General features: G+C 40.6%; 2 protein-coding genes across 3 annotated transcripts in view; both read left to right on the top strand.

The window, feature by feature from the left end:
- Window positions 1-4,661, top strand: hsf5 (heat shock transcription factor family member 5). Of its 2 annotated transcripts, none has more exons than XM_066662020.1 (6): window positions 1-110; window positions 704-1,230; window positions 2,023-2,352; window positions 2,427-2,518; window positions 3,397-3,891; window positions 4,020-4,661. In XM_066662020.1, exons 2-6 carry the CDS (start codon window positions 720-722, stop codon window positions 4,095-4,097), a joined length of 1,506 nt encoding a protein of 501 aa, XP_066518117.1. In that variant the 5' UTR covers window positions 1-110; window positions 704-719; the 3' UTR covers window positions 4,098-4,661. The 2 variants fall into 2 exon arrangements, with proteins under 2 accessions (XP_066518117.1, XP_066518118.1); XM_066662021.1 differs by lacking the exon at window positions 1-110 and adding an exon at window positions 162-281.
- Window positions 4,662-7,035: 2,374 nt separating this feature from the next.
- The window catches only part of LOC136687032 (E3 ubiquitin-protein ligase RNF43), a 115,332-nt gene continuing 110,352 nt past the window's right edge, over window positions 7,036-12,015 (top strand). The window contains exons 1-2 of the mRNA XM_066661222.1: window positions 7,036-7,718; window positions 8,951-9,191. Of these exons, the coding sequence (XP_066517319.1) occupies window positions 8,976-9,191 (216 nt within the window). The 5' untranslated portion in view covers window positions 7,036-7,718; window positions 8,951-8,975. The remainder of the gene's footprint in view (window positions 7,719-8,950; window positions 9,192-12,015) is intronic.

A 12,015-nucleotide genomic window follows, 5' to 3' on the forward strand; every position in this document is an offset into this window, starting at 1 on the left:
GGGCTCGCACGGCTCTTTTGTATACATTTAGAATTTAAACTGGTTCTGAGAGCACGAGCGCAACGGTTCCAACGGTTCTGAGGGAAACTCCAAACCGAACAGAGAAACAGGTAGAGGCGAATTATAACAGGGGTTTGGAATAAAACCCTTCGTAATATCCATTTCAATCCATTCTTACACACAGTCTCCGTTTCGGTTCTGTTCGATTGAATGTTTGACGGTTCCGAGGGCTAAAGTTACCGGAACCGGTGGTTTAGACTTTATACAGTTGACTGGAGCAGGTACTACAGCTGTTTCGAGCGATTTTAAAACTTGTAGAACGTAACACAGAACCGCGAAGACAAAATGTGGCCAAACGTTTTCAGTTATTAAGACAATTTGGCACCAAAGGTTCAAATATCTTAACTAGGGTTAACCAGCACCGACTTCACCATTAAGGGTTGCCAGGTCCATCGAATTAGATAACGTTTTTGTTCTCTCTCTCTCTCTCTCTCTCCCTCTCTCTCTCTCTCCCTCTCTCTCTCTCTCTCTCTCTCTCTCTCTCTCTCTCTATATATATATATATATATATATATAACATCTCAATAAATACAACAAATTATGAAATTATGATTAAGTACTAAAACAAGCAGCTATATTATTTATATACAAATAAAATTCATATAAATTCATGTTCCTAATCTTTGTCCTGATCCTCTCTTAGCTACATTACTAGCAAAATGGAGATAGATGAGGCTCTCCTTGCCATTCCAATCAACCCCAACAACTTCCCGGCCAAGCTGTGGTACTTGGTGAATAACCCCCAGATACGCTCCATCAACTGGAACTTCTCTGGGGAAGCAGTTGTTATTGATCAGCAGGTGTTTGAAGCAGAACTCCTCACACCAGAACATAAGACCCCAGAAAGACCCCCAGAATGTTTCAAAACCACCAACTTCACCAGTTTCATTCGGCAGCTGAATCTTTATGGCTTCAGAAAATTTTTAGTAGTTTCTGGTAATTCAGACAAGCAGAGTGAAGGGGAGTCGGTCACAGACAGTATCCTGCATCACTATCATAACCCTAACTTCAGGCAGGGCCGCCCGGATTTGCTTGTCAATTTAAAAAGACTCACCAGCACTAACAAGGCCAAGATTGAGGCCGGGCTAGAGGTCAACTGCCGACCACCAAACCGCTATCATCGATTCCTGCTGAATTCTCCTGAAGAAAACACAACAGTTGAGAAGAAAGGTCAGTTGTGTAACAAGCACATTTCATAGTTGTCGAAATATGAAATGTCAATGTTTTAGCATACCGAATCATAATATATTAATGGAATTGCAGTTAGAGAAGATTGCTCTCTGTGTGATATATTGAATATATGGCAGAACAATAAAGACCCTCCTCATATACATCCTTCCTTTTGTTCAGAGCATAAAACCATTCCTAAATCACAAGACTTTATACATCAAACATTTTAAAACCACTGTTTAAAATTACTTGCATATGTTAGGATAGTGCTGAGGCTTTAGGGTTGTCATGCCTCCTCTCCTGAGTCTCTCCAATCACTGCGCTGGACCTGCGTTTACGTTAGAGAGCATAGATGAGGTTAAACAGCCACAACAAGCTCTGAGATATAAGAGCACTGATTATGTACTGATTAGCAAAAATGATTAAAAACCAGAGCTGCTCACTTGTGGACTCTCACGCTGAACTGAGCTGTGGCTAAGTAAAGAAACAGGCACTCTATTGACAGTTCTATTGATAGAACTGTGCTGTGGTGTTTGTGCCTTGTGATATTTTGATTAAGGCATGTCACAGATGTTTCATTAACATCTTATCATTAAAATTAACATTTCATTAACAAGGACTGTGTCCACTTGTGGAGAAGTGGTAGATTATGTCCCATTAAATGTCCAGGATGGACCCGGACAAACTGGAAGTCAATAGATGTCAATATCATGTCAATAACAGGAGTCATTATTATACATCACTATGATACACTTGTGGCCTAATGATTTCTGTCATTATCCTTATGTTCAGTGTTTGCTGGACAACACCATCGCAGACGTGTGAACTCTACTCCCTACCCGCATCAGTCCAGCAGCTCTCGGCAACTGAAGAAATACAATGGAACCCCAGTACCATCGCGGGCATGGATCAGTGACACCTCATCATCAACTTTCTACACTGACAAAGGCATTCCCAGCTCTGTGATCCATCGCTTCCCTGCAGACTCGCCATGTGGAGTTCAGTCGAACCCCCCAGCTATGAACATGCATCAAGGCTCCCAGGGCGCCATCAATGTCGGACAAAAATATGACACTTTTCTTCATCATCACCCACAGTACAGAACCGGATTTTACACACCAGGTAATAATGGATCGCAGTAGTAGAGATTGTATTGTTTTGTCCGTTATTAAACATGTTTGTCTTGTCTTTTGCAGTGAGTCAGTGTTGCACTCCTGGTTCCTTCGATTTAGACATGGCATGTTCCCATCAGCCAGCAGCCCTGTACTCCAGTTATGGCTATTACCCTGTGAGAACAGAAAAATATTTTAAGCATTATTTTAATTTTGTGTATCCAGATTAAAAACTGACATGATTATATTCATAATGAGCACATAACAAATATTTAACATGATAGTAACACGTTAGTTCATGCTCCTAATTACATTTAGTTATATTTATCTCTCTATCCATGCGCAATAAAATACACAGATACAATTTTGAATTTGTCCAAGTGATTACATATTGTCAGGTAGTGGTCCCAGGTCTTGTCACTGACACAGATTCAGATTCCTGGGATCAGGGGTTCAGTCCTGTCTTTGCTGTGTTCTCCCTGTGTCTGCATGGGTTACCTCTAGGTGGTTTATTTTCCTCCAACTGTCCAAAAACACTGGGTAGGTGCGTATGCCGTATGAAATTGTCGACAGGTTTAAGTGCCTAAGTGATACTTAATCTGCTGGCGAACATGTTTCTAAATGTTTGGCACTCAACCAGCAGATGGCACAGATCTGCACCTACCTTCTTAGTTATTATGTATGGTTAATCACACCACACTAAAATGACATTGGCTTGCAGTGAAGTGTGGTTACGTTACTACGACCGAGTTTAACGGATAAAGTCAGAATAATAAAAATAAAGTCAGAAAAATTCAGAAAATCTATAAATTATGAGAATAAAATCAGAATAATTTGGAGAATAAAGTAGAAATACTTCAGAGAATTGCTCCATCATATGCCACCATCAGGAGGGGAAAATAAGTTTTATAACTTCTATCAAATTAATATGTTATGTGTGATGTAACTGCTTTAAATTATAGCACACAGCTACCTTAATACTGTGGTATACTTGTGAATATAGACATTCTGACTGTAACTTGTGCCTTACTGAAAAATACTTCTTGCTCATCAGAACTACACTGTTGGCTACATTCATCCAAGCGGCCAGGATCCAGACTGGACCTCATGCAACAGCACAGACTACAAGAAGAATGATGTGAACCTGGACATGGTTTTCAAGATAGTAGACGAACTTCAGGTTTCCCCCACAGTGACGAGGTACGCAGTCAAAATGGCCAGTCCAGAGAAGCACTCTGCCCCCTCCAGAGCAGAGAGCCATGCAGCTGGACCATCTTCAGCCTGTTCCTCCAAGTCTGCATCTACCTCCACCTCAGCTCAACATGGGCTTCACCAGACCTCCAAGCTCACCCCTGTAGAGCCCAGTCCTATGAATCCCTCATTCACGTCTTTGCCTATGGGTGGTATCATCATCACTGTACCAGGGAACGCATCCTCTGGCATTGCCATTAATATGGGGGCCCCTTCCAGCCAACCAGAAGTGAGTGCTAAAGGAAGTCAGAGCCAATCACAGGCAGCGAAGGCAGCTCCTTTGGAATTTTCTCAGAAGGTGAGTAACAGTTATGGTGGCTATATGATTTGTATTGAGTGTTATATTTGAAGCAGTTTGTAAGAATTTGATTGGATAGCAAAGTGTCTTTTGTCTCAAGGATATAACTGTGTTGTCCATTTGCTCAGGCCACAGCTAATCTCCACAAGAAAGGAACCAAAGAGAGATTCTCAGACTCAAGTTCCAGTGCCTTCAGTGTCTGGTAGAACAAGATCTCACCTGCAGAGACAATCGAGGTTAATTTAACAAGCCTCTGTCATGGCTTAAAAGACATTACAACTTGTATAAAAGTAGTTTATGAACTACATTTATTTCTGATGTTTCCTGAAGTATCTGTATACTAAAAAACTTTAGTTCACTAGACTGTATTTGACATATGATTTTAATTGCCATTGGACAAAACACTAGTTTTTAATTATCTATATACAACATTTTAGGCTTTTTAGGCCTTTATTTTGTAAAAACCTTTTATTTAATACGAAGATATTTCACTTATTTTTGTTTAATTTTTTGTTTTTTATTAAGGTTAATATATGAGTCTTTTATATAGTTATAATTCAGTGGTAAAAGAGTATATTCTAATATTTTTTACAAGATATATATTTTTAAGTATAGAATAATTACTTTTAATGATTTTCTAGCCACATCTGTACTAACTATATATATATATTAAATATTTTTAATAGAAAAGTCAAGATATAATTTGTGGTATATGTAGCATGGAAGACTGCTTTGTATGGCATGGAACAAATAGACGTTTTGTTTGATATTTTAATAAATGCAAACTCATAATTTATATTAGTGCAGTAGCATCAGTAGCACGATAGTATGTGACTTATATGATTACTTGTAGTTGCATGGTTTAAACGGTTGGGGGCAAACTAGAACCACTATTACCACTTCTAGTTGGCAATTTATTATGTACATTTAGCTTGTGCCTACATTCACTTGCCATTTTATCATGTGCACTGTAGTAACATATATATGTATGCTTTACATTTATTACCTCCCACCATATTTGCATTGTTGACCATTCACAGCACAGCCCTGGCACCAACAACAAACAGCAGTGGCATGTTATTGTGGATTAGAGTTTGTTGCCACTGTTAGTTTTAATCTCAGTATCCCTGCTATGTTAATAATACTCTATCCAAGAAAAGCATACAGCCAGCAGTGGCCTGTGGTCTGAGACTGGTTGCTTCTGTAGGGTTAGATAATAGGGGATTAGGACTGGCTTAAATTCCAACAGTCTGGTGATTAATTTGATGATGAATAATCACATAATAAAGCAGGACCATCTCCAACCTGTTGAAGTCCTCCAAGACTGATGTCCCCCACCACTGAGACTGGACAGCTAACACATATTACATGATTGTTTTTGTAGGTATGTCTGAAAGAGTGGACAGTAAGTGTACACGATGATTCCAGCACAGCTCAACACACACAAAAACAACATTATCATGTTGGTATAACTACGGAACTGAGAATGGTCCACACCTTAAAATATCTGGTCATTGGTGGGTTAAATTGGGCTGATAAATTACGGCGTATAAGTTGGGCTCATCTAAATCAGTAACTGCAAACTTCAGTTTACTAGAGGCACTTCAGAAAATGGCTGGTGAGTGTTAATGCAAGGTAGGGGTACCTAATAAAAGTGGGTTCATACTCAGCAATGTTGCATTTATTCCATGCCCATCACAGATTATTTAACTTTAGAATGAGCTGGTTTGGGTGTGTTGAAGCTGGAAGTAGTGTAACCTGTGCAGTGTTTGGAAAACTTTATGCAGGGATAATGCAACAGTAATATAGCAGTAGTCACCTATTATGGTCCCTGCACAATATTGGGAATTGATAGCTCTAAGACACCAATTGCTTTTAATAAAGCATCAACTTAAGAAAACTGTAAGAATCCCCTAATTTAATTAGAATGTATAATTTAAGTGGAAAATTATTTCTAGAAGTATTTTTTATATTACAATTTTGTGTTTTTTGCTATTGATCAAACCGAAACACTCAAATATAAGGTATCAATGTATTTATATCTCAATAACTCCATTTAAATAAGCTATGACAAAACATTATTATTATAGAATATTGCTGCCACATAGCTCCAGGGACCTGGGGTCCTGGGTTCAATCAGCAGCAACTACTACGGTGTGTTTAATGGCCAAGGAGTTGTTTACAAACTCTAGCAGCACTGCTGTTTCTGATCCACTTGTACCAGCATAACACAAACTAACACACCATATCGTTCCTGCTGTGTGGTGTGAAGGACAATGGTGAAAGTGGACTAATAAAATATGCAGAGCAACAGGTGGACTTCAGTCTATGGGGGTCACTACAGAGTGACCTGTATGGTCAGTGGAAATGAGACAATGAGCAACACGTGTAAAAAATGAGGCCGTTTTAATGTAATGGCTGATCGCTTTTATAGTTACAAACGTACGCTATTCGAAACAGTTGTTGAACCAGGGGTGCGCAAACTTTTGCACACGGCTCTGAACACGCGGTGTGTTCCAGCGCTGGCCGCTGGAGGGCGCCATGCCTCGGCCGCTGTTGGTCGGCGCTTGTGCTCCACCCTCCACAGCGCTCAGCCCGCAGGTAGCGCTCCATGATCCCCAGAGAGAGAGAGAGTCAGCCGGGCTTCTGCGCTTCAACGCCGCGGGGACTTTTCTCCAACTTTTCCAAAGTTGTTCAGCGTCTTCCACAATCAAGGATCGCGCCTCTTAAGGTGGAGCAGCTTCGTCTTCTCAGTCATGTACTCGCCTTAACAGCGGTCAGCTCTGTTTTCTCGGATCGCCGCTTTTGATTCTTATGAAGCCACGCGTCTCGGAGGGATCGCGGTTCTCGGGAGCTCCGTTCGCAGGGGATCCGAGGTTTCGCATGATGGCCAGCACGCCCGCGAAAAGCCCCGAGAGGTGCTCGCCTGCGCGGATTACACGTGATCGCGGATCGCCGTGGTTCTGCTTGTCCGACTGAACCCATCAGCGTCAGAGGTTTGGTGAACTTTCTTGCAAAGTTGCTTTTATTGTCTACATTGGACTTTTGGTGCAGCGGAGCCTGATTTGCGTGGCTTTCACACGGAGGGACGTAGTTCACGTCCACTTTTCACGCTCCCGTGTTGCAGTGGTTCGTTGGGAATTACCAACCCTTTGGAAATTTGCCTTATTTTGGATACAAATACAGCAGCGTGGAAGGAGGATTACACCCAGGCAACCTGCTTCTCTTTCTCGTGGATTCCTTGTGGATACTTAGTCTATACCGTCCAGACGGGCAAACCCCCCGAGGAATGGATTTATGGGAGTTATAACGAGACCCAAACGCAGATCTGCCACCTGACTGACCACTCTGGATCTGATTTGGAAGGGTGTTTTTTCTTTGAAGTTCATGCCAAGGCTGAAGCAGAGTGGCTTCTCCTCTGTGTGTTGAACTCCTGGATCAATGCACACTCCAGCAGAGTTTAAGCTCCCTACTTCATGCCCTCTGTGCTTGGCCTCCTCTGTGAGTGATACAGGCTAGCCCACCTTAATGAGCCTTCCTTTAGCCTTATGCATGTGGTATGAAGTGATTTCACCCAAGTCTGTTTCTTCTCTAACTCTCCCCTTAACAATGATCCCAGCACAGCTCTCCCGGGAGCTGCCATTATCTCAGCACTTGCTATTCCTTGCCTTTCCCATGCCTCTGGACCATGCCAGGCCAGAGCATTAGACTTGGTCTTGATTCCTAAAAAAGACAGAGCCAAGGCACCACTCGTGATCATCTCTTACCGAGATCCCCCTCAGGAAAATCGTGTGGAGCTTGCCGTTCACCGTGTGGTCCCTGTAGAGGTGGGCAATATGACAGTATTTTACCATCATTGTGGTCAGTTTACTTAGCATTAAGGATTAAGGAGAGGGTAACTGAACTGCAGTCTTCTACCGTGTTAAAAATGTGAAACACAATGGGTAACGTCCACGCTTTTAATAACGAAGGCGCGACAAAGGGTTCTTTGAGTGATGTCACAGAAGAACCACTACCACTTTTGGTTCCATAAAGAACCATGATTGTCTAAAAGATGTGTGAGTGTGAAGAACCTTTTACAGGTTTATAAATCCATCACTGGGTTCTTTTAGGTTCTTGACCTCTTTAAACGTATTAACAAAAACGTTTCTTTATGGAACCAAAAGTGGTTCTTCTATGGCATTTCTCAAATGACCTTTTGTAGCACCTTTATTTTAAGTATGTATTGACTTGGGGAATACATTGCAAGTCTACACCTCTCTCTGACCTCTTTCTCCAGAAAGACACCACATACAGTTCTGTGCAGAAGTGTTAGACACCTAAGATAATGATATATATTTAAACTAATGCCTTCTCTGAGAGTGTGGTGCTTGTATAAACTTCTATATAATCACAGTAAATACAAACAAATGATAATGTAAAGCATATAAGAAATATAAGATACATTTTTCTTTCTATAAAGTAGTAGGTGAGAGTGAGTTTGAAGAACAATGTTTTGCTCAGATTCTCGTTGATTGCGTGAATTTGTTAAATCAACAGCACACATTATTTAAAATCATTATTTATTTAAAAGAGCCACCAGTAAAACTAGGTGTTGGATGATAACCTCAAATAATACGGACTCCACGAGGAGAGATTTGGAAAATTAAACCAACACAATATGTTATTTGGTTTTACTCTAATGTTGGGTGTTATTTGTTGTTTATTTTTTAGCAAATAAACACTTACTCCTCAGATAAATAGCTTTTTAAACCTCATAATCTCGGGTGCCTCAAAAGTTTCCACAGTACTGTACATTGCATCTCACATTTATGCACTGAATGACTGCAAGTCAGTTTTTGCTTCTCTGTAAATCTGCATAACTTCTGTACTCAATAAAATGACCACAGCCACTGACCAACTGCATGCTTCATTTCATAGCGAGCATTCCCAGCACAGTACAGTGTGTGAAATGTCGATCAAAAACATATCACCGCACCCACTGTATATAGTTGCATATTGTAAAAGGTACAGTATATTAAAATATCATGATATCTTCTGCCGTATTGCCCACCCCCAGGTCCGTGCATTATGCAGCCAGGCCAATGAGGCTGTGGCCGTGGCTGCTGGCGGCCGCCCTGCAGGCGGCATTGGGCCACACAGGCCTGGAGCTGGCGGCGGCGGTGGAGGCAGAGCGCTCGGCCCCTCGGGCCCTCATCAAGGTCACCATGCTGAAGCAGGAGCCTACTGCCAGGCCCATCACCCTGGAAGGGGTGTTCGCCGGCAGCAGCGCCGGATACGCAGAGGGCAAACTCATGCAGGTAGGAGCTTACGGTGATGGTGGTGGTCATGGCTTTGGAAGTCATGGTGTCGTGGATGGAGTATTTGGATGCAGAAAGGAGTTGTGTGTCTTCTCCACGTCTCTTCCAGGGGTGAACAAGCAAAGCAGTTTCAGCACAGCGGCCTATGTTTGAATGTAGGCCTTGGTGGATCGGGTACAGTGTCAGTACAGATGTGATTCTCCTGTCATGTCAGTGTAATATCAGCAGGAAAAAGTAGTTTACTGTGTGCTAGATTGTGCAGACAGGTGGTTAGAGAGTCACTGCTGATGTCGGATGCTTGGTTGGTGTGAAACAACATTGCAGGTGGTTTTGTCTGTGAAATATTGATGGACTAGAAGTGTGAGGACAAACCAAAAATACAGAACCAAAACAGTCCTGAATTTGCCGGATGTTGCTCCTGTAGGTCAGGGATGAAAGAGTTAAAGGTGATGGAGTGGAGGATTAGTGGATTTGAGCATGGACTGAATGGAGAAAGTTAATTGTTCAGTACATGCTTAATAAAGAGGGTTCTTAAAGGTTCTTTTGTAAAGGCAGTGGTTCTATCAGAACCATGGGTTCTGTATAGAACCAGCTGCAGGGGGAACTAGTGCTTCAGATTCATGGAGAATGTCTTGTATATGGTTCTGCATAGCACTTTGTAACTAGCTGGTCTTCATAACAATAGTGGAACCCATTAAAAAAAGACCAATACAGAACCATTTTCCAAATGGTGCTACACAGAACAATAAAAGCACTTTTTAAAATCAGTCCGAAGAACCATTTAATCAGGGAAAAGCATTTCCGAATGGAATTAGTTCTATATAGGACACATGATTCTAACAAGACTAAAGAACCCTAGATGGACCCTCTCATTTTTGAGAGTGTAGGATGTTGTGTAGCCAATGCGTGCGTGTCTTATATGTCTCTTGGGGAAAAAAATGTAAATCATGATGAAGTTCTTTGTTGTCAAATAACCTTAAGAACTATCAGAATAATGTATCAGAAGACAAAACAATGTATGTGTATATGTATATATATATATATATATATAGGATTTATACTTATATACCTGGTATCTGTATTGTTTTCTTGCTCACGTTTGATTGAGTTTAATTATATTTTTGAATGAGATTTACCACTTGCCTGACTGGACCAAGCAAAATTATAAAACTTTAAAAGTCTCGAATTTCCACTGAAATAACTTTAACGCTCTAATGGTCCCGAAGTGGAAACATTATCATATGAACCCGAGGCACATTTCCATGCACTGTTTGTGTTTGCTATATCCAAAAATCTCAGACACGACTATATTGGATTGAAGCATGAATATTTGGCTCATCGCTACAGTAGTAGCAGAAGTATTCAGAGCCCTAACAGCGCTCAGTATCACATACTGGCCTCCTAGGCATGTTCGCCTCAAGCATCCTCTCTGATACATCTAGCTTGTTTGGACAAGACAGCTCTCTAAACTCCTTAAAGTTGGCAAAAGCTCACAAGCAAGCGAATGAGATGCCGTACCCAAACCGCAATGACCCCCACACCTCTCAATCTCAGCGCTGTCAATTTCCTCGTCGGTGATGACAGAGGCGCTAAATTTTTCTCGGCAGAGAGCCGACGACACACGTGTTTATCATGATAGGATAATTTTATTTTTATTTTTTAAAATCTCATCAGAGATCTTGCCACTGTCTGCCTGAGATGTTGTTGCTGGTGAAGTTCTGCTGAGTGGACTGTGTGTGTGTGTGTGTGTGTGTGTGTGTGTGTGTGTGTATGTGTATGTATGTGTGCCAGCTTCCCCACCCAGGCTGTAGTGGAGGTGAGAGATTTGTAGGCCTGTAAACTGTCAGGCCTGTGCTCGGATGCCAGATGTTTTTGTTTTGAAGTCTACGTGCAAGGCAGCACTGGATAATAGCAATACTGATACAGCCAGTGTGGAGACTACATAATAAATTAAACTCAAATAAAGACTTAAAAGTATTTTTTTAATTGTTTAGAAAGGATCTATAATAGTGTGAACAGAGATTACAAATATACATATTTCACCATCTCAACAATAGCAAATGTGGACAGTCTGACATATTTGGTTCTTCTTTTGTACTGGAGGTAATAGAAGTTTATGTACACCAAATAATATCCAGCATATTGTATGCTTCAGACATGGCACACACAAAAATGGAAAAACACAGGCAGAAGCTGTGTCACAATTGCCTAATTCTTACTCTAACTAGTGTCAACTAGAGTCAAAATTGTCAGAGATAAGTATACTAAAAAAATCCAAAATGCATACATAGAACCAGTCACTTTTTGAGCACTACTGGGCACTAGTGGTTGCCGATAAGGCCCTAAAATAATATCACGATATTTCAGGTGTTTTATTTTATGATAACGATATTCTTAGCGATATGAAAAACACTAAAAATAATTTTATTCATTCCACAAACTATGACAACAAAATTAATTTAATATCAATATTAATTATATTAATTTAATAATATATTTAATTTCTTATTTAAATTATATTTATTTACATTTTATTTTAGTACAAATCTAACAATTTCAAATATTCAGAAGAAACAACAAATAAACGTGTAAACATTTGCTTATTTTGTAAACAACTGTAATTTACCAAGATTCTGACATTGTATAAAAAATATTTAGAATATTAATAATTTATTTCCAAACCACCTCCACACGACTGAAGTCACTCGTCTTTTGGAGGAAATTTCCTCCGTACCTGTCACCATGCCTAAATGACTCATGTAATAAATGTACGCCATATTACGCGTGACTGCATTATGTTAACATATCAGAATATCACGATAAT

Source organism: Hoplias malabaricus, chromosome 2, assembly GCF_029633855.1.
Source record: "Hoplias malabaricus isolate fHopMal1 chromosome 2, fHopMal1.hap1, whole genome shotgun sequence".
NCBI classification, from domain to species: Eukaryota; Metazoa; Chordata; class Actinopteri; order Characiformes; family Erythrinidae; genus Hoplias; species Hoplias malabaricus.